This window comes from Paralichthys olivaceus, chromosome 7 (genome assembly GCF_024713975.1).
Source record: "Paralichthys olivaceus isolate ysfri-2021 chromosome 7, ASM2471397v2, whole genome shotgun sequence".
Taxonomy (NCBI): Eukaryota; Metazoa; Chordata; class Actinopteri; order Pleuronectiformes; family Paralichthyidae; genus Paralichthys; species Paralichthys olivaceus.
Window position 1 is genome coordinate 21,854,524 of NC_091099.1, and position 23,630 is coordinate 21,878,153.

At 40.4% G+C, this 23,630-nt stretch overlaps 1 protein-coding gene across 3 annotated transcripts in view; it reads left to right on the forward strand.

Moving 5' to 3' along the window:
- The window catches only part of peak1 (pseudopodium-enriched atypical kinase 1), a 98,213-nt gene that overhangs the window by 68,492 nt on the left and 6,091 nt on the right, over nucleotides 1-23,630 (forward strand). For all 3 annotated transcript variants that reach the window (XM_069527966.1, XM_069527965.1, XM_069527967.1), the window contains 3 exons: nucleotides 3,119-6,628; nucleotides 15,859-16,106; nucleotides 22,209-23,008. In XM_069527966.1, coding sequence (XP_069384067.1) covers nucleotides 3,258-6,628; nucleotides 15,859-16,106; nucleotides 22,209-23,008 — 4,419 coding nt within the window. In that variant the 5' untranslated portion in view covers nucleotides 3,119-3,257. The remainder of the gene's footprint in view (nucleotides 1-3,118; nucleotides 6,629-15,858; nucleotides 16,107-22,208; nucleotides 23,009-23,630) is intronic.

Below are 23,630 nucleotides of genomic sequence, written 5' to 3' on the forward strand. Positions count from 1 at the left end.
AAACAAATAATGTAGCTACATTTTTGTGTGGATCCCATGGAAGCAAAAAGTTACTGAAATAGCCATGTTATTGTAATTTATTTGCTTTATGCCTTCTCTACTGTCTGTTTTTTTTTAAGTACATGTGCAACAGCTGCATTACTGCTGTGAAAAACAGGCATAAATCTGTCCCAAGGAAGACAAGTGCATGGAGTTGAGAAAATGATCTGGATGCTGTTATGATTGATCAATATATTGCTTTGTTCCATCTACAGTCTCAGCTGTTACAGGCATTCCACAGACGAATATGAGACTTTTTCTGGGCTGCACTTCTAGTTGTCCACAGTGTTTATGTGACACAGCGCTGTCAAGTTTTGAATAATATTGTTTGAATTATGGTCTTTGTTTTCTGGGAGGATGCGCTGTAACAGGACAAATCTTCCCCACACCCATCACGACTTTGTCAGCAAAGTTTGATTCAGGAGTTCCTGCTTTATTGTGTGAGGCCCTGGGCAGGGGGTTGCCATGGTAACACCCTTCCGTACAGGATCTGACACCCTTGACCTTGTTAGATAGATGAGAAAACGGATTCACCCGCCCCTGTCAATATTGTCCCTGCTGTACAGTTCATCATCTCCATATGATGCAACTCAAGTTTAGCTCACTCATTGTCATGTTATTGTACTGTTTGTGTTGTCATTGTTTCTTTATTTTGATTTGTCATCGTCAAACGTTAAGACTAGAGAGAGTCAACTTCCTCAGGACCATGTGGGAGACTCTATCAGCAGTGAAATCATCAAGAAATTGATAAAGGTTTGCTGCCAGAGGGGCTTTATAGGAAGTCAGCTGACATAGCACAAAGAGTAAATAAAGTTTATATAGAACAGGTTGTAGTGGGTGAATGGCTCAAGTGACTTTCTAATGCAGATGCCAGGGTTAATGTCCCATTTTATTTTGAACTTTGCAGTTTTGCTTATTTTAAAATCCGTATAAAGCCTTGAAGTCAATTTTCATTTTGACAGATCACTGTCTCACTGGCAGCTGCAGTATTTGTCATTGTTTACCTGATGGCCATCTGACTTCTTGGGATTGAAACCCTGCTCTTAGTAGAAAGTCCTGTGACCCATCCAGAAATAATAAACATAAAATTATGTTGGCAAAAAAAAGAAAATGATTTGCTTCTCTGGGCTTCCATAGATTTGAGGTAGATAGTAAATTTTTAAATTTTTAAAAATTATATATAAAGGATTCACAATAGAGAATTGTTGCACTGTGCAATTTATCAAAACAAAAGGATGTGGCTTCCTGGTGCTAGGCTATGACCTGGCGGGCCCAGAAAACAGGATGTGTGATATGTATGCAGTGGTGCCGATAACCTGGGGCAGTGTTTGTGCCCAGGTTTTAAAATGTCAGTCTTTGTTTTGTTGCTTGTTTTTTTGATGACTGAATGGAGTTAAGTGTAAAAATAACTTGTTTCTTTTGTGTGTAGGGTGATTTAGTAATTAAACAAGATAAAAAAACTACACATAAATTATTGTGTTTCATCGTATGAAATATGTCTTAATATTATTTGCTGACAGCTTATTACCAGTATGTAATGCAGCAGAAAGAGAGTGTTTTCTTCTCCTTTATATTTCACATTCACCCACAAAGAGTTCAGAAATTGTGGCAATTTTTTGCACCTAGTGGTAATGAACGAACCAAAAAAAGTCATTATATTAAATATTTGATCCCAGGTTCTTTGCAGTCAAAGTCAATGCCCTAAAATTGCAGAGACTTTATATAGAAAAAGCTACTTGTATTACACTCTCATCCTTTGTGAATTTAATCCCCTATAGCACTCCTCCCAGTTGTCTCATTGCAAGTCTAGTTTGCTAGAATAAAGAGACAAAACTACAAAATTATCTCTCACCCTTCTCCTTCAGACTTCACTGTGAATCTATGAGCATGAAAGACTCTTCCTCCATGCCATTTGTCAGTCCACAGCACATGTGAACTCAGCTGAAGTGCTTCTGGTTTCCGTTTTCCGTCTAACTGCTCTAGTTCATAGGATTTAGGACTTTAAGGTTTTGATTCATTGACAATATCAGTAGCTTTTATCTCACCTAAGCCTGGCTGAAACAGCCAACTACAACACAGGACAGCAATTCAGAAATAAGCTCTCTTAATCCTCTTCACTTCTGCCTCTCTGCTTTTAGATTTTTACAGGTCCAGCTGAGAGCTGGGAGGAGACAGCTCCTTGGTTCACAGGGTAGACTGCTAAGTAGGGAAAGTTTGCCACCTAATGGAGACAAAGTAACGCTACTCTGTGCCTTGTACATACATTTTCTGTCTCAAATGTAATTTTTCAGCTTCCCTCATACCTTCGTTGTTTCATTTAAATCAGGGTATAGTAAGTGTAACTGTATAATGGATTCTAATTGTACTTGTTTAGATGATTATTTTGGTCCTACATGGACATATCTTTGTAATTTTCACACCATTTTGTACAGTCAAGTATTTTTATCAAAGACAATAAATGAATGTTTTAAATTAACAATCTACAATTTACAGTATGAATTGAGGAATTTTATTTTCTTGTCTGTGAAATATTTTGAATGAAAAAGTGCGCTTGCTGTTACCATGGTAATAGGGTTGCCACAGTGTGGTGATTTTCCCACCGGGTAATACAATGTTCTTACCAATGACACTAAATATATTTAACAAGAAACAGCTCAATATATGTAGAGCTTTAACATTTGCTGTTTAGATCTTCCTATTACATTTTTCAAAATACAAATGATTCTGGTGCTGTGTGTGTGTTTTTGGATTAGAAATTTGACCTCCCATTTAATCTGACAGAGTTTCTAGATTGCCTTAATAATGTTACCAGGTTTACTTTTAGCAGTGATTCAGATTCAGAAATATGTTTAAATAGTTGCTTTTGCTTTTTGCTTTTACAATAAAACCCTCCATTGTCTTGTTATTCAGCTCTTTTTCAGTCCACTGACATGCGAAAATGAACCAAATGGATTTTATGTCTATCAAAAATGTAAAAAATGGAGACACAAAGGTCAAACTCCAGATTAATGAGCACTGTTTCAGTGAAATTTAAAAAATATTTGTAATTTATACCTTTTTCTCTTGTTTGCTTTTTCAGATCCAGCATCCCCTACGTTTGAGGCTAAAGAATTCATCATTCATCATCGTGATACTACAGTCCATTCCTGTAGCCTTTAGCTTCATGGCAGGGTTTCCTGTCCATTGACCCAGTAGGCTGACTAGCTGGACCAGTAACCATGTCCGCCTGCAGCACATTCACAGAGCATGTGTGGAAACCAGGCGAGTGTAAGAACTGCTTCAAACCTAAAAGTCTGCACTGTCTGGTTCAGAGTGGTGGAGGAAAGCCTCCCTCTGAGCAGAGGCCTTCAACAATTCAGCAACAGAATCCACTAAATGCTGGGGCCAGAGCCAACCCTAACCTTACCAACTCTCAGAGGGCTGGTAGTGGGTCAGGTCGCTCAGGAAACATTCGCCCACCGGTAGCTAAGAAGCCGACCATTGCTGTTAAACCCACTATGATGCTGCCCTGCTCCTCTGCAGGGCTGGATTTAGAAGGCAACCTTCAACCACCACCAAACGTAATAGAAGAGGGCAAAGCATCTGCCTTTAGAGTCTGGAATCGCAATGGACTGAACCGTAAAACACCTAGTGGGCCCAGAAACAACAACGAAGGAGAGGATGGCAATGAGGAGATTGAGGGCTATGGACAACTTAGCCCAAGGACTCCTAGTGGAAATAATAACAATAGCGGACTGACAGATGTCCTAAAGGAGATTGCTGGGTTATGTCCTGGCAGTAGTCCCCCACCCCTTTCAGGCTCAAAGGACATGTTTTGGGGACGAATCAGTAGTTCATACCAACGGTCCTTGGAAAGAGGTCTTCTAGCCTCAAGCTGTCTGGCCATGGGAAGCAGCACTAGTGGTGGTTGTGGAACTGCTCAAAAACGGGTATCCCTTAGTGACAGCACCAAGATCATCAGCACAGAGGGTGGTCGCTTTTGCTACCCAGAGTTTTCCAGTGAAGATGATGAGGATGATGAGGATGAGAGTGAAGAGACTGAAAGGGATGATGATGAACATGAAAGCTGGGATGAAAGTGATGAAGAGTTACTAGCCATGGAGATCCGTATGAGAGGCCAACCACGCTTTGCAAATTTCCGAGCTGCCACATTGTCTCCAGTTCCCTTTGCTGTTGGGAAAAAATGGAATACTGTGCCTCTTCGGAATCGCTCACTTCAGCGGATTTGTGCAGTGGACTACGATGATAGTTATGATGAGATCTTAAATGGATACCCTTCCATGGACTCCAGTGGAGGTCTCTTTCCCTATGGGTCACATAACATGCAAGGCAGTGGTTTCCTATCAAACTCAGAGTCTACCACTTCTCCAGAATCGTCATCATCACTACCAGAGGATTCTCGAACAACTTCCAGCAGTGGGAGTAGTGCCCCCTGTGCTTTTAGAAATGGCCTGCATTCTCCCACCTCCCCTAAGGCACAGGTCCCCAGCACTTCTCCTGCAAAAAAGGAGCCTGTCCACAAAGCACTGAGCCCACTCAAGGTGACTGAAACACACAAGGCTGTCCTGGCCATTAGATTAGAAGACCAGGATGGCAGAGAAGGCCTGCCAATGCCCCAGGCACTTCCAGGTCAACCAGTGACTATTAGTTTTAGTCCCACAGAGGAGCAAGCGAAACCATACCGTGTAGTGAACTTGGAAAAATCGCTGATTTGTAAACCTTACACTGTAGTGGATGTGTCAGCATCCATGGCCAACAAAGATGAACAAATTCCAGACTCTACTTCAAAACCCAAAAATCTGTCAATGCCCTCCAGCCCTACATCATTCTGCAGCACTCCGTTAGGTCAGCCCCTGTCTCCAAAATCCCCTATTTCTCCATCTTCTCTTGTGATGCCAACATCACCCTCATCTGTTGCTCCACCAGGTACCTCCCGAAAGAAATCAGGGAGCATACGCTATCAAGAAGTATGGACATCAAGCACAAGCCCTCGCCAAAAGATACCTAGAGTAGATTTAGGTGTTGGGCCAGGCCCCTCTATCCCTACACAACACTGCAGCCACAAGTCAGCTCCCACTTCTCCAATTGCTGGGCTGTCTTCCTCCCGAACTGTACCTGTGAAATCACCTAACTTATCAGAGATCAAGTTCAACAGTTTCAATAATGCAGGCATGCCTCCCTTTCCCATTATTATTCGGGATGAGCCAGCCTATGCTCGCAGCTCCAAGAATGCAGTCAAAGTACCTATTGTTATCAATCCAAGTGCATATGACAATTTAGCTGTGTACAAGAGCTTCTTAGGACTCAGTGGGGAAATCCCACAGCCAAAGGGGGTAGGTAATAGGGTAGCCAGCCATACATATGAAGAGATTGGCTCCTCTGAGAGCGTCCAATCCTCCTCAACAGAAAAAACTATCTCTGGTAGAGGGACATCAGAGAGAGCCTCTTCTGAAGAGACGAAAGCTCTAGGGGAAGCAGCATCCAAAGCACCAAATTTACAACCTAGAACCACTACAGACTCTAGCACTGTGACAAGCCCTGTGTTGAGCTCCAAAGTTGGGGCCCTCTCTCCCACTACATCAACAAATTCCCCTGCCATTCTTGTCATTACTGCAAACTTACCTAAACCCAGCCCAACTGCCAATTCTGTTACACGACCTTGCAAGACAAGTGGAGATGCCACTTGCGGCAATGACGATGATACAGACTTAGTTTTGTCTTCTGGGGCAGTGGTAAGTCACAGGGAGGAGGCCAGTACAGTACTTTCACAGATTGTGGCCTCCATCCAGCCTCCCCAATCTCCTCCAGAGTCCCCCTCAGCACAAGCCAAAAACTTCAGTTCTGAGGAACTGTATGCCCTCCCACCTGATGCCATGAAGGAGACTCTTACCCGACCCAAGTCTCTTTTTTCCACAACTGATGGTTGTCTTTCTAAACCAAAGAAAGACACGCCTTCAAAGGTTTTGTCTAAATCCCAGAGCGCCTCTGCCGCTGTCCCACTCTCCAGCCCCCGCTCAGAACCCAGTGCCCCCTCCCCCCCTCCTAGGTCTACGTCTTCCCCATACCACGCCTCTAACATCCTTCAAAGACATTTTGGCAACTGGACCAAGAGCTCCGCTTCCAGTTCTCCTGTAAGACCCAGTGAAGGTGAAGGAAGTCCTGGTGGTGAGGGCAGACGTATTTCTACAGAAAGCTCCAAACCCAAACGCTGGATTTCCTTCAAGAGCTTTTTTCGTCGACGAAGAGATGAGGATGAACAGAGAGAGAAAGTCGAGAAAGAGAAGGAGAAGGGCAAGCTGGTTGGGCTTGATGGGACAGTCATTCATATTCTTCCACCACCACCAATCCAAAATCATCACTGGTTCACTGAGGCCAAAGCAGAGGATCCCACCCAGAAGCCAACCATCATCTTCACCTATAAACCAGACAGTGGCAGCACTCCTGGTGATGAGGGAGAACTACGAGTAGAGGAGTGCAGACAAACTTCACAACTGGCATCTGATGAAACCAAGGAACCCAGACCTTTGAGCCCAGGGCAGATATCACCCTCCCAAGACACTGGAGTTGATCTCATCAGCAAGGACATCAGGTATTTCAAGAAGTTTTTTTTTTTTACTCTCCTGATACCAGTATAAGTAAATATGCTGTAGTTTATAAAGCCTGTAACTGCTTCATAGAGAGGATTCTGTTCAAAACTGGGCTTTACAGTAAAGTGAATATTTTTAAAGAAATGTATTTTTTCCTGACTTTGTCTTCAAGCCTTATAGGTGAATTCTAAGTAATGTATTTAGTTGTGTCCTGCCTACATCACTCCTTGCTGGTCTAATGAATGATATTGCATGCAATACCTGTTTTACCATTACCCACATGGATTCCCTTCTGAGCAGCCACATGGTCCAGCTTTAAATTAAGATGTTTAACCTTTTCCAGCTACCCTTCCAAAGTGCAAGGGTTGCTTCTCCTCTTATTCAGACACCTCATTACAGATTCTAGAGGTGTTAGATCTTAATTAGGCTTGTCTGCTCGCCCTCTTGCTTGGACTATATAGTCTGTGTGGTCTCTTCCCCAATGTTAACAATTACCTGAATAGCAGGCAGTGTGCTTGGTGCTCCTCCCTTCAGGAATGAGCCATAAGCTGCTTTCAAACATGCACTGAACTCCGCAGTCTCCGTATTTTCTCTGGAGGAGGTGCATGAGTGAATGCAAATGTCTGAGTGAAACGGAGAATTCGATGTGAGAACACAGCAGGGCATCCCCGCTGGATTGTACACACAGCAGATGCAAAAATTAAAAATAAAAGAAGACAACAAATATCCGCGGTAAAAAGTGTTATACATGGAGAAGATGTCAACGAATTCAAGAAAGCTGACGACAGTGTCTGTATGTTGTCAAGAAAATCATGTGATTTCTGCAGCGGCATTAATGCATCACTTCCTGTGTCTGCCTGCTGCACCTGGCTGCTCAACTTCTCACCTGAATAATGCAGAGGATTTGTTGCTGTTGTGAAGGCGTCTGTGCAGAAAACCTTTCGCTGTGTTGTGCATGTGGGAAATACATACTGGGTAAACTCTGCAGCCAATTGACTGGACTTTACCCGCAGGTCATGTCTGAAAACAGCTGTAGTGTGTTTCAAGTCTTCAACAGCAGTCAGACTAAAAACTACTCCATTAATCACTGCATTAAATGACATATTCCCTTTAGCTTCATGCATATGCGCATACTAATCAGCCTACTTGCTAATGAAGTTGTAGTTGTTTTCTTACATAATGAGTCCCTTATTTTTGATTGACCCCCTGTTGCCCTCTTTGTTTAATCTCTAGTCCTGCAGTAAAGGTGCCACATAAAGATGTCTAGCATAGCATATATCCAGCACCTGTTGGATATGTTGTTTTTCTGTTAAACATTATGAGCTTGTTTGTTGTGAATGTGAAAGTTTTTTTTGCTGCAGAGAACGTTTAGGGTTATTTTTTTGGCTATCAGTCAAGTGGGTGCAGTGGCCAAATAAATACTCATTTATCAGGAAAGCTGTCAGCTGAAAGCACTGCTAATGATATGAAGTACTAATCATTTAGACAGCAGACTGCAGTACACTCTGAAAACAAAATCTGAAAACATTTTAATTAATTTTGTGTAAATCATTGGTTTAGCACAATATACATAAAATGCGTGTGTGTGTGTGTTTACACTGAGTTGAGTGAGTCAATTATGATTCCTATTTTACCATCAGAATGTACAAAGACATGTTACCTCTTTCAATTAAATTCAAATATAAGGTAGTTCATGTTACAACTGGGCAGCAAGAACAAGAAATCAAGAAATATGGAGGTGGATAATGAGTGGATAATGAAAAGGTCAAAATTCAATTGTTTTCATTTGATTCTACATCTAATCATCCACATATAACTAAATGAAAAGCTTTGATGTATTTTGGAATTATATTAGGGAATTGTCATCCACACCACCAGCATGATTAGTTGGAATGACACTGGAAATATCACACCTACAGCTAAGCTCAAGGACAACTTGTTCCGGTTCTTCTTGGGCATCTACTCACCGGATCTCTTATATTTTGACTCCTTCGTAACACTGCCCTCTTCCCTTTCTTCTCCTTTCTGTGTGACTCTGCCACCCCCATATTAACCCTGCCGTCTGGTGCTTGGCTTGCCACCATTGCCTACTCTGTTTCATGTAATTTTTGTTCCTGTTCCATGTCTTCCATCCATATATTTTTGCCTTTGAGCCTGAAGCACTGTGAACTCCTAAATATTTCACTCCTCCATCCTGTCAAGAGCTCGGCCCCATTCTGTCTCATTTCTAGCTCCCCTCCGTTTCTCTCCTCCTCAAGTTTCAGCTCTAGTCATCTCTTTCTTCCAGAAGTTCCTGTCTCTTCTCTTGCCTAATAACAAGTGGTATAAGTGTCAAATATGTGCTAGTTTTACTATTAATATGAGATAGGATAAATAAGGGTGTGCTGTATAAATTTGATCATGCCCAGTACAAGTTACCCAGAAGTTTGATGCCAAAAGGAGAGCGAAGGAAGTCTCCCAGTTCCTACAGAGGATGAAGGAGTAGTCGAACAAAGACAAATTAAATTTATAATGTTCAATAAAATCACTTTTCCGTATTCAGGGTTTCTGTTGGGTCTTACAAAGTTCATTGGGCTGGTAGGCCTTAAAAAGTATTGAATACATTAAAAATAAATATTAAATATGTTTAAATAGCTCTGTATTATGTTAAGGTTCATTTAACACTTCTTCCATTGCTCTCCTAAAAAAGAATGGTATGCATAATGTCTCCTTATGTTGTAGTTCTTTCTCAAAGACCCAGATATTAGCATGTTGTAAGTAAACTATAAACAAGACCAAAGTGTCACTGATAACTGAGCCTACAAACCTTTGGATCCGTCACATCCCTTACTGAAAAGTCTTACATTTAAATGAAAGTCTTCAGGAGACCAAAAATGAAACCGCAGTTTTCCTAATACTAAATACTGATACTCCTTTTTTATTGAGCTGCGAACATCAGGGAGTGTCCAAGTATTAAAATACTGATCACGTCTTTGCACTAAAATTCATATGCTCGTGTTTGATACCAGAAAAATGTATTTTTTAAACTATATTCCAAACCCTGTATTCCATGTTAGCCTCTGTGGAATCACACATAACTCTTTGAAACATCTCACCTTTGGGCTTATCTACTTTACTTTCTTTGCACTTGTCTTTTATAAACATTCCTTTGTGACCCTGCTGTTTACAGCATTCACTGTGAACCTGTCAATTAGTAACTAATTTATTCACTCGGTCTGTTGGCAGCTCCGTACCTTACATTGTTACTTCACTGTTTATTTTGTGTTTACTTCAGGTTTTGGCTAGAGAGATTTGTGTTGAACCCAAAACAGAAAACCACTAAACCTCTGCATGGTGCGAGTTTCTGTTGGTGTTGTGGAGGAAGATGTGACATAATGTTTAGAAAGAATGTGCTTGTGGAATGCGACTTCCGTCGACACCTCATGGTCCTTGGAACAGACATGAAAGGGAGAAAAGCCTTCTTCAAAATGTTGTCTTATTGTTTGGCAATTGCATGACACCTAAAGTTTTATATAGTTGTTGCCTTTTTTCAAATCAGTTATTCTGCAGTGTACTGGAGCTATTGTTAGTTGTTTCTCAACTTTGGTATTTATTAGGCAACACAATTTCACCATTTAAAATATGTCTCCTTTATATTCCCACTTTGTTGCACTACCTGATATTGCTGATAAATAGTAACATAATATCTTTCTTTATTTTTTAAAGCAAAACCACTTTGGTACTGCTGTATGTTCCGCAAGTGAAATATCTTCCATTTTGGCTTCTTAAAAACCCTCCCTGGATAAACTTACCACTATTGGTCAGTTATTGTATGAACTGGTCACTCAGGTGATTCTGCAGACCCTCTGTTTTGATTGGTAGAAGAAGGGTTAACTCCGCAGTGTTTTTTTCTTTGCCTGGAGGAAGTTATATTGGCCAACAGTAGGCGTGGTCCTCTACTCTGGTGAACATTACCTCAGACAGGTAAGAGCAGTCAAAGAGAGAGAATAGAGGAAGACGACCAGGAAATAACTATTTGATTCTTCACAAGTGGCCAGCTGACAGTTTCCATTCTACCTAGAATGTGAATACTCCTGTGCCTTGTATCCAGGGTTCCCGAATGGGAAGCTGCGTGAGTCAATATAGTGGGTAAGCCCCATTCTTTCACTCACTTATGTATATACCTGTGACCATGCTTCAAGGCAATGTAAAGTCATGTTGACTTAAGGAGGAGAGGTTTCTGAGATTGTATGATGTGTGTTTTGGGTTGTTGCGATCGTTCATTTCCTGAATAGAATGTCTGAGAAAGTGAAATTCACTGAGGTAGCTTCATGCTGTCTCAACAAGTCAGGTCCTGACACTGAAACATGCTGCAGGCAAAAGGGTATTTTTGTGACCAGGGCCTCTCAAGGTGTGAGTCCACACTGGAAGATTTCTTCTTCCAGAATATGCTCGGAATTAGTGCTCTTTTTGCCACATCAAAGCTGACAGTAACCTATTCATTTCTTCCACCGTTATGTTATGTTTTTATCCCTGTGCATTTGTTTTTTGGTTGATTTGTAAGCAAGAATTCACAAAAGCAACTGAACAAATTTCCACAAAACTTGATGGAAGGGTGCCGTATGGGTCAGGGAAGAAGCCATTGAATTTTGGTGGGGACCTTTCAAAATTTTCTCCATGCATTAGATCTTTTTTTTATTTCGTAAATAACTGATATCTATGAATGTGTGAAATTTGGTGCAGCTTGATTATATTTAAGGAACAGGGACAATTGGAAGAGGAAACTGTGTTAACATGTACAAGTCAAACCACTTTCAGTTTTTATAGCAAAACCTGCATTCTGTTGTATCACACTGCACTGTTGATTCTCTGTTAAGTTTGGAAGTACACTCAGGCTTTGATTCCTGCATTTGTTTTCGCACTTTATTTTGCTCACCACACTGCGCTGGGCTTTTTATTATTTCGACTGTCGGCTACTGGCAAAGTGCTGAAGTCATAAACTCACAACTTGGAGGCTGTTGATCGGCTCTCTTACAAGGAGGGCTTATGACCTACAAAGACAGATCATAAACTCGTCAGATCTGATTCCTTTCTCAGACACAAGAGCCCCCGAGGTAGAGACAGATACACGAGCGCCTGGGTGTTTTTCTTCAAGTGCTCACTCTTCTATCACGTCATGGCCAAAATATTGCATTCAACACTTGTCAAGAAAGAACATGCTTGTCTCTGAAATGCCTGCGTTATAGCAAATCCAGGAAAAACAATATGACTTTAAATAATGTGAACAACAGTTTCTGTCTTAGTTTCGGTTTTAGTCATTTACTTCATCTGATGATTCCTCCTCAAAACACAGACGATTTAATTGTTACACCATTTTTGCTGTCTTAGCTTTCTTAAAGGCAAAACCATGTAATTATGTGGTAATACAAATCAATTAACTTTAAGCTTAATATGGTACTTGTATTCTGTTTATGACTGGCAAAACAGAATAAGTGAATAAATGGCCAGCTTGTTGGTGACAGAAGAGCTTCAGCTCATTTTATCCGAGCACTGGAAGTAAAAACATACCAGTTGCGACTGGACAAAGCCATCTGAGCTAGACAGGGGATTTTGTGTATGATCACATAAAGCATTAGTCATATTAGGAACATATGATATCAACATTACAGTCAAGGAAATTACACATCTGATTCGGGATAAAGCAAACATTACTGCCAGTCAGCCCCACCCATGACAATGCTTGTGGCCAAGAAATTAGCACTTTGAACTATTTTTTATCTAAATTCTCTACTGCCCTGGTTTTCCTTTTGTTATTATTTAGCTGAAGGACAGGAATGACAAAGAGATAAATACGTTTCAGACTAAAAAAGGATGATAGTTATTATCACCATTTATAATATAATAGTTATGAAACACTATTAACATGCCATTAAAAATAATATCTCCAATTTAGAACAGATGGCAGGGCCCGTCACTTGCTTAGGTGGTAGACATCGCAGGTATTTTTTTGTGCTACAATGGGGGTGATATCTATAGTAGTTTAAAATGTCAGCCAGCCTGGGTGATCTCAACCTGTGTGGCCTGAGGGTGTAATGTCTCACACAGGTCACATTAGAAGACTGTGGCTGAACCGTTATCAGATCAGAGGGCAGTAACCAGGTCGCACTGAGTTTTGTTTTTACTGTGATCAAAGCGGACAGACAGATCCCAGATGGCTCCTGATGAAACACCAGCTGTTTACATTTTATTCACCATAGAGCTGAGAGGCACAGTTACAGGTGACTGTGGAAAAACACTAGCTCTTACTTGATCGGCCTACTCGATGCTTTTAGCTTGAATTTAAACAAAGTACTTTGTGAATCAAATGTTTATTTCTCAGTTTCAGCTGCCGTCTCTCTTTATCCTCTTTATCCCCTGCTTTAGCAAGATGTTTTGGATACGTTTGACAACATGTCAGTGTTATTGCATGTTCAGGGCTTTCTTCTTGTTACTATTTTACATCTATTGCATCATTTTACTTAGGTCTTTTAGACGCCGTTAGGCTCCCTTTTTTCCGTGAACATCTTCAGTAATTGTTTTGGGATGAAGGGTTGCTTTTGCTCGGTTACTTTTCAGCTCCTTAGAAAGCAATGTTTCAAAGTGAATAGTTAACTGTTTAAGTGAAGGACTGGAAAATGTAATCTAAGAACAGGATATATATATATATAATCTTGCATAATTATATGACAATCACATACATAATCTGATTTAAGTCTGTTTGTCTATGACAGAAATATAACAAAATAAAACCCTCATATGCTTTTTAGAGATTACTCTTCAGTTTGGTCCATATTTGATGGACAAGCTTGTACTTGCTACATTTAAGTGTCATTACATAAAAAAAAGGTCCCCAAGAAAGGCCTAGCTTAGTTTTTATAAGAAGTATTAAGCTTGTATTGTTATATTTTCAGTACATTTCTTAAATGATCTGCAGTATTGGCAGAAAATGTTAGCGAGTCACCTATGTGTATGTTAATTTGCATCCATGTGCTTGGGACAAAGAGGGGACCCGCTCATAAGAAATTGCTCCAGGGCACTAGTAGTGGTCACAAACTCCACACAGTACATTTCATTTACATTAGAGTGTGGATCCCTGACCCGAGCCCAAATAAGCAAGGCTCGTTTCTGACAAACTTTTTGAAAAGATGTATACGGGTTTAGGTCGAGTGCAGTCACATTGGCTAGGCTTGGGCTTGGTTATTTTTCTCTCGAGCTTGAACTGTTTCAGACACAAAAATACAACCTGAGGTGCTCTCTACCTTAAATGCAAAGTAGTTTCCTTCAATGTCAAACGTTTCAGGAAAAGTATTATTTTACAGTACGATGTGATGCACATCGGGCTGTCACTTCCTTAAAGGAAGACACATTGCAAATTGCCTGTACAACATGAGTGACTGGCAGTAACAAACTATAGTGTATGACAAGTCTGCTCATCGTGCCTCAGGGCTTTCACACTGTGGTCTGAGTCGCTCTGTGCAGTCTCAGCTCTGTCAGTGATATCACACCCAGAGTAACTGTAAGATATGACCTAGATTCCTTGTGTCCAAAACTCAGATGAGCTGCTGTCAGTTGATTATAAAGATATGGCCTTGTTGTGTAATAGGGGACAAAACATATTTAATCTGCTTTAAGTAATTGTGAAAACCAGCATTTCAACAGAGATGTGCAGCAGATGATTACGGCAGGTATTTATTTTCAAAACACCTTAATCTTTTAAACTTCTTCAAGTAACACTTTGTACCAATGTTGCTACACTTGGAAGATATTAGTCAACAGATTGTAAGAATCAATTATATAAAATATGACTATTACTAAAATTATACAGGTAAATTATGACTCCCCTTTAAGATTCTACAGATGCTGGTTTTAGGGGGGGTTTAAGAGTACTGTTTACCACTTCTATTTCAACATCGATGATCCAAGTACAATAAATCTGAGAAATATATAGTTATTAATAGTCTGTTTCAGTACAACTGCACTCACATGGGGAAAGATAGTCTCTTTGTCCCCCCAAAAACTTAATGTTATTAATACAATAAATGGTGTCGATATTATCCGACTTTAGCAGCAAAAAAGGGAGGAAAAGATCTGTCTCTTCGATCAGTGAAAAAATGACAGTTTGGCAAGCAGTCACTGGATACTTCCTCTGTGCTCAGCCCTGTAAACTCCAGTGAATGTGACTAGCTATTTCCACATATGTTCGTAGTCCTGCAGAAAATAACCTTGGTCTCTCATAGACTGCCCTAGTTTCACTCTGCTCTCTTCCCAATATTTCCACCACAATTGAAAAGTCTCTCCCCAGCTGACTCACATAGAACAAATGTAAACAACAATGTAAACATATTCTCAGCTTTATGTGGCATTGCTACAAGATAAGGAGATTAGGATTTTGTTTTTGTTTGTTTTCTGATTCTTTATTTTTCTTCTTTTTTTAAGCTTTGTGGATCAATGTTTTTTTTCTTCAGTACAGCCACAATGTTTAATTACCTGCCTAAAGCTTTCATAACTGTCTCATTGGCACATTTTAGTCTGCCACCTTATCATCACAACTTTTCATCAATCTGCTGTGGCAGACAGATGGAATTCATCTCACCTCAACAAACACCTTGTGTTGTAGCCTCTTACTGTCAGAGAGGGATCTTCATAAAGTATTATCACGCACCACTGTGATCTGCTTTTGGTTTATTACCACATTACTTCAGGCAGCATATGTGTTGTTGCATTTTAACACATAACGCTTCAAAAGCTCCCAAACTTACAGTTGTGCCGATCCCAAGTCATCCCTTAATGAAAAAGAAGAAGAGTGCTGATGAAGTGATACAGACATTGATTTGAAAAACTGAAAAAACTACTAGATAAAAACATTATTGTATTTGTTTAGTTCATATCCTGTGATCCCAGATACAGTTATCTGTCATAGACAAAATGAACAATGGCAGATAGAGGCTGTTATCAAAAGCAGCTTGTTTATCATCTGTAAACACTACTGTCTTTGAAATGGAGCTCTAACATCATCCTGCTTCTTTTCTGACTTGTTTTGCAGATATTATCATGCAGAATACAGAATGATAGAATTAGAATAATGAACATTAATCAAAGTAGTGGGTAAAACATCAGAAACCAAACTATGTTCATCATCAGACTGTTAATGGAGCCCATACTCCACATTTTCATAACTAACTGATCCATGCCTCTCTCTTCCTATCATGTGCAGCCAGGTACCGGTCAGTGCCAGCAATGCGAAGGATCGGGAGCTGCCCGGTGCCCCCTGTCAAAGTGCCAGAGTGAATCTGGGTCTGGTGCTTGGGGAGGGCGAGGAGAGCCATGCCAACCTGGTCGCCACACCAGCTTCAACCAGCGAGGGCAGCGCCAGCCTCGGAGAGCCAGAGGAGGACGGGAATCACTCCCATCACTCCCACTCTCCTGCCTCCAGTCAATGCAGTGCCACATACAGCAACCTCGGTAAGAAGGACACATGCAAAAGACGGTTTCTTAAATCTTTCGTGTATATGCAAGTGTATTAGCATTGTAAATCAGTACTTACTGTGGAGGTATAACAAAGTTTGCAAGGCTTTGTTCACCAAAATGCATTTTACCCTTGTTCAGGACTGATTTTGTTATTGACTCATCACCAACACCTGAATTTTATTTAGCACTGCAAAGAGTCTGCCAGAATATAAAGTGAATAAGGTTTATAAAAAACAGGAAGGAAAAAAGAAGAAAAATGAGGGGGAGAATGCATTTAAGCTGCTGATTGTGCACCACGATCCCCCAGAGATATAAGAAACACTTCACATGGTTCTACAGCGTTTGGCTGCAAGTTTGCATTGTTTTTTACCTCTGCTAAAGGAGTTTTTAACCCTGTTAGTTTTTTAGTTGGTTGGTTTGTATGTTTGTTTTTAAGCAATATTACACCAAAACAACTGGACGGACTAAAACGAAACAGGTAGAAGAATGTGGTATGACTCATGAAAAACCCAATTCAATTGTGGTGCAGATTCAGTTTAGGTTCTTGTGTTTTCATTTTCTTAATCATTGCCTATTTCATTATTTTCCCTTTGTCAGAGGAATGATTCATGGATATTGATGAAAAAAGGCCCATTTAGGGGACTGATATCTGTGAGTGTGTGTGATTTGGTGCAGTTTGATTGAATGTAAGGGGCCATTCTAGTTTGTACTGATACAAAACTGTATTTTTGTAACTGGACTCAGTGGATGAACATTTTCAGAACGTGTCACTCTTCAGTCTCTGCAGTTCACTTCACTACTGTGAAGAGTGACTGTTTTTTTCAGCATCAGCACGCCTCTATATGTGACAGGTAATAATTAATTCCCCGCTAAAACAGCAACAAACAACACATCTCATCATCCACAGTTGACAACTTGGAATCTAGATTAACGTGAAATAATTTATTTCAGCTCAGGGTGGAAATCTGTATCCCGAGTTTAGTTATTAAAACTGCATCTGTCCCTGTTGAGCTGGGAATGATTCTAAACAGGGACATTTGCTTCAGTTTGTCTGTTAGACATGAAGAAATCTACAGAGAGCTGATCACTCACATAAATCAACAGATTATTGACCTATTTTTCCTGTTCTTTGTGTTAATCTCTCTCACTTTACATTTGTCTCGTTTGTGCTTGATGTGTTTCTGAAAAAAATGGAGCAGGGCAAGAGCTAATAACCAGATAACAGGTTGAAAACATTACTAAAGTCCACAGCTGAATAATTCTGTCAGTTTCATTTGATTCCTGTTTGTAGATACATCTTCTAAAGCAAATACACATTTCCTTTTGGAATAAGATGATTACCTGTTGAACCTGAGCTTTCTAGTTTCATCTGACACAGTGAGTGGGGTCAGAAGAACAGACACACAGAAGTTAAGTCTGTAAAAAGAGACAGAGCAACATGTGTTATAATTGTGTATTTCTGTTATGCTTTGACTTTGTTTGAAGCTAAAGAAAATAAATTGTATAGAAATAACTGAGATAAATTATTTATTTATTATTCTCATTTGTTTCACAGTGGCAACTTTGTAGTAAAGTAAGACCTTAACAGGTGCAATAACAATAATAATAATAATGAACTTCACCAAGGCTTTGAACACAAATGGAAAAAGAAAGTAGCTAGGGATAAAATTGTATTTATGTACCTACATAAATATATATATTTTTTAATTTAAAGCAAGACATTCTTTCAGCAATGTATGCTAGGGTTTCTGTCTGAGCAGCCCAAGATGATTTCAGGTAAAGTCTTGGAAACAAAAGGAGTTTATCAAATAACAAATAGGTCCCAATACAGACTCTGTAGTTTATAATAATACTTATGAAGACTGCCACATTGTCTGCCTCCTATTTTTGTCAGCAGCTCGGTTTTACAGGTTCGGTGGTGGTGGTGGAAAGAGAGAGGCTCAGCTGTCAAACATGTCTGGCCACTTACAAATGAAGTGTGGGAAAGGATCTCGTTATGATGAGGCAGTGTGTGAGAGAAAAAGAATAAGTAACACAAAGGGATTTGGAGTGTGGGTTTGTGGAGCAGATGCACTAAGTGAGCTGCCTCACTGTGTGTTTGCACATGTGGCTGTTTGAGGTTTGACGGTCCTCCTGTTAAAGGATTCATTAGGAGTTGTGTGTGTCGTTGTTCTAATAAGCCTCTTTTACAGGGGTGTGAGCACAACTGGGTACGGTGTGTGTTTTTTAGTGATTCTCCGAATGCACACCAGCTCTGGATGAATATATTGTGAATGTGCTAAAAGCTCCCTGGATGATGCATGATGAGCTGCCTGCAGCCTAGTTCTACATGCTGCTAATGAGGGACAATGCAGGAGCGAGTGTGTGTTTGTCTTCCCTTAAACATAAGACATTTTCGTCAGTGAGGGTCTGTGTGGCCTTTACAATTAACAAATAGTCGCTATGTGTGACGCCTATTTTAAGTTTGTGCATCTATCTCGTGTTTACGACCTGTTTTCAGGTTTTCAGGATAGATTTGCATTCCCACTCTCTCTGCTGCTCAGTTTTGCCTGCAGAAAAACTCCCAGTTCACACATTTTAGTGGAGAATCACATTCATAAGTGTCTGCCTCGCTCTCTCTCTCTCACTCACTTGCCATATATACGCACACACTTGTGTTTTAATCAGAGCAGTAGGAGGCAGAGCGCTCTCTGCCTCGCTCACTGTCTCCAGTGTTGGTGGGAGCGTTGAGCCTGCCTGTTGGCACCAGCGGCTCTGGACAGACTCTCAGGGATGGAACCAGAGAAGAGCTTTTCACTCTGCCTCCCTGTGCAGCTGCTGCACCACATTTACCTGAAACTTTGAGGCATTAGTGGTATTGAGGTAGGCTGGTTCTTCTTGTTTTTCTACCTCATCTCACATTAATTGTCTCTTTCATCACCTGTCTCTCTATCTCTTTGTTGTCAGGTGTCTCCTGCTCACCCCCAATCCTTTTCTCTTTCTCTGTCACTTTCACCTCCTCTATAGCCACCCTCGCCACTGCACTGGCTTCATTCCTCCCCTCTACCCACCTCCTCTATCGCCTCCTGTTGTCATGGTGTCACAATTAGTTTAAATTCGGCACGACGGCTTAACAGTAATCTCTCTGCTTAGAGAACAAGTTCCTTCATCTTCTTACAGACAAATGTTAAAAAATATATGGAAATATATGATGTTTTATATATTTGATATATAGCATGAACAATATTTGATTAATATACTCCATTTAAGAAGTTAGTTTCCTCTTCATTTGAAAATGAAATTAAAATTTCATACATTTTCTCACTCACCGTTTAAATTGTTATCCTAAAAACATAAAAAGGGAAGAAAGCATTACCTCAGCCCTGGTAATAATGGAACAAGCCCTGTTAGTGCACTTCCTCTGCACAGTAACTGTGATGCTGATGATGATGATGTAATAATGAACAGTAGAGAAGTACCCAGAGACAGATAACAATTTCACACATATTGAATTCTGCATTTAGAGAAGAGGGATTAGCTTTTTAATCTTGAGCTGATTTTTATAGACGGGGCCTTTGCTGTTTTATCTCTTTGATACGCGACAAAGGTCAAAGGATGTTAAGAATTTATGTTATTTTCTAACACTGTCAGTTTAATTGTTCGTCTTTCTTCACAGTGAGATACATTGGTCTGTGTAGTTTTGTTAAAAGGCCATCTCATTCAATTGTGGAATTGTGCTTCTCTATACTATTTAAATCATGAGAAAGAAAACACTTATACAATTATACAATGAATGATTTTTGTAAAATCAAGCAATTGTTTTTTCTATTATTTACACAATGGTTTTATTTTTATACTTTATTTACTTTAATTACCGTGCAGAATTTAGCCTTTAATTGATATTTACTCACCTCATTGTTTTTATGATTGATGTGGCTGAGACGGCTGCTGCAACACTAAGATTTCTGATCTTTAGGATCAATAACATATCTATCCCTCTATCTACCTGTAACTTGAGTAGAATATCAAACTACAAAAATACAAATTACTGGATTTGTCAATAAAGATCAATACAAAATTCCTGCATTATATTAAAATGTGCCATTTACTTTTTTTAATTGAGGTGTTGATTCAACTGTGTGATAATTTTTGAGGCCATAGTTTCTGCTACTGTAAAAATAAGTTACATAACACAGAGAAGTGTTATTCAGCCTACACTGATTGATATAAATAGGGTGTACAAAATAATAGAAAAACCTGTCAGTTTAACACAGTGTACTCCAACAGCACCACAAACTGCAGTCTCATTAATGATGTCACAGTTGAATCCTCCCTCTTAAACAGCTTCAACACACTGAACAGTGGAACTTTAATGAAGGGGGACTTATGTTTCTGGACTGTTGCATTAGATTGCATTAGTTGGAGTGCTTTTTTTTTCTTTTTTTTTTTAAGTAAGATGACAGTCACTAACTGGGTTAGTCTTACATAATCAAGTTAAGTCATGGCACGTTGCTGCATTGAAAAACAGAAGGCGCCAGTTGTTTTCTTGGATTACTGCAGATTGGTGGAGGAACACATTAAATACACTGGTTCCAGGGAGGATTAACAAGACTCATTTACTTCATCCCAACTGCTCTTTCTGAAGGACTCGGCTGGTTACTTAAGATGATGGCAGGAGTTATTTACAGGATTTTTTATATGAACAGCATTTAGTCTCTGCATAGAGATATTATTTGATGCCTGTCACGAAGGGGTGGCATTGAGATCTTCTAAGAAGTCAGGGTGTTCCCCAGTGACTTATAAGCTGCACAGCAGGACTGTCGGTGACCTTGTACACCCACTCAGTTGAAACCATCAGGCTCTTTCATTCCCATCATGCAAGCTCCACGATTCCTTTGCTCTTTTCATCACACCGGACACTCGTCTCTGACCCTTCTGCCTCTGCGGTCCTCAACTCCAGAACACTTCGAGGGAGTCCAATCAACCCCTCTACCCTCATATTCCCTCTCACCACCATCCCAGAGAAATAAGGTCACTTCAAGTCACTGATAACTGTGCGCTCCACGCTGCCTATTTAAGCCTCACTGCAGACCACGACTTCAGATTTGAGGCGGGCAGCTGGATGGTTAGAGGGACGACTTGTGCCCAGCTGTCCTGCTCTCTGGCTTGAATTCTCCTCAGGGCCACGAGTGACCTCACGTGCCGCAGCACACAACCTTGTGTCACCTTCTCATCTTTATGAGAGGCAGCACGCCAGTGGGAGGGAGAGAAAGCTGATGGGTAGAAACTAACAGCTGTAGAGAAGATAATGGTGAAAGTGTGGAGTGATTTGTATATCAGCTGTAATTTTCTTTTCAGCTGTTCAGAAATCTGGTGATAAATCTTTCACTTATAATTGCAACTCATATTTAATACCTGACTTTTTTTAATGCACATTCATCTTTTACAAAAAACGTTTGTTTATGTGTGTAACTCACATAAGTACTGAAACATTTGCCTTTTTGGGGTAAGGTTTTTTACAATAAATGATTGTCTGCTCAGAAGATTAATTAATCAAAGAATTAAAGCTTGAAAATAAATGACAAAACAAGTGGCTCACCTTCCGAAAAATGTACTTAGCCTGCCAGTGGGGAAATTCATATGCTCAACATAAGTAAATGAAGCAATACAGCTTGACTGCATATAGGCATTATTTTAATGTTGTTGCTTGTTTTTTTGTTTTACTGTTGAACATACTGTTGAGTAGTTTGATTTCTTGATGTTTATTTTACTTAAAACATGATTTTCTTCAACGAGTTAACTTGTTACTGCACCTGTCAAGTAAATATAAAGCAAAGAGTACAATATTTTGCTACTAGATGGAGTCCAGTATAACTGTAGTTTCAGAAAAGAAGTACCTCAAATTGTACTGAGGTACAGATAAAGGTATTTAGGTACTTTTGGTGAAAACAGACCGCCTGAATGATAAATGCAGTTCTGTTGATACATTTAAAATTAACTTTTAATTTTATATTTCTCTGCTGGGAGCTGATACAGTGGTTAGAGTTCTATATCAGTTTGAATTTCATTGATTCTTATTCACACAATAAACATGGCATCTTCTTCCCTCTCCTCCAGGTCAATCCAGAGCCAACATGATCCCACTGAAACAACCACGGAACATCAAGGCATCCACTGACACCTTGGCTTCAATCGACCTGGAAGGACTCGCCGACCAGCCGGCCCATAAGGCCACACCCCCACCACTACCCAAGAAGGCTGTACCTCGCCCCAGCACTGAACCCAGCCAAATCCAGGGAGCCCAGAGACCCCGGGCTGAGGCTAAACCTGGGGGCACCAACCTCAGCGTGGCCAACCCTCTGTATGACTTGGACTCCACCTGGGAGACGGCAAGTCAGAGCTCCTCCCTCAGCTCCGAGCCTCATCGAGCCCACAACCACGAAAGTGGTGACTCACTAGAGAGGCCGTCAGTTGCTGCAGCCACCAACAGGGGCCACCCAACTAACAGCATGTCCTCCCTGGTTAGTCAGCCGGCGTTTGCTACACCCAGCGCCACCGGCAGAGAGAGGAGACCCTATCCAAGTACAGAGTCTCTGGCTGGAAGGGGTCGGCCGACAGGTCGAGTTTCTGGTACTGGAGGAGGCTCCAAACCCCAGAGAGCTGCTCTTTACAGGGGTCTGGACAGCTGGGATGAAGTGGTGGGCAGGATCCGGGGTCTCCACACAGACACGCTGCGGAAGCTGGCAACAAAGTGCGAGGACCGTTTCATGGCTGGCCAGAAGGATCACTTGAGATTTGGCACTGACAGCTGGTCCCATTTCAGACTGACCACTGGGAAACCCTGCTGCGAGGCGGGTGATGCTGTTTACTACACTGCTTCTTATGCCAAGGACCCACTGGTCAACTACGCTATCAAGGTAAGACAACCTGTTTACAGATTGTCTTTTTGCCCGCCAAAGAAGACTTTGGTTAATAGGGTAGCATATTAGGGCCTGAAAACTCTAATTTAAGTTTATTCAGTTTACTGAAATCTGAAAATTTTGGCTAGAAATTGTAAAACAAGCTGTTCAAATTTGAAGATTCATATGAAACTATTTTTGTAGTGGGCCATATAGCTGCAATCTTCAGAAAATAATTATCAACTTGTAGATAAAGAAACTTTGTCATTTTCATGCAATGATGCCAAACCTTTTGTTTCAGCTTCCCTGTTTGTTTTACGGTATATAAATGCAAGCTTGATATATTTGAATTTAAAATGTAGGGTAGAAAATGAGACAAACATTTTTTGTACTTTTTACTATTCATTAGTCAATTTACTGTTCCAGCATTCATGAAAAGAGGTCATGTGTTTGTATGATTAATGTCCCTTGTATGTTGTTTTAACTTATTGCAGTTATTGTAAATTAATACTAAATACTGACCATTACATGCAATATCTAAAACCCATAAACCATTGTATGGTCCCTGAAACAGGAACTGAGCAGGTTTGTCCCACTTTAGCTACTTGCCACATGCCTGACCTCAAAAAAGCCACAGTTC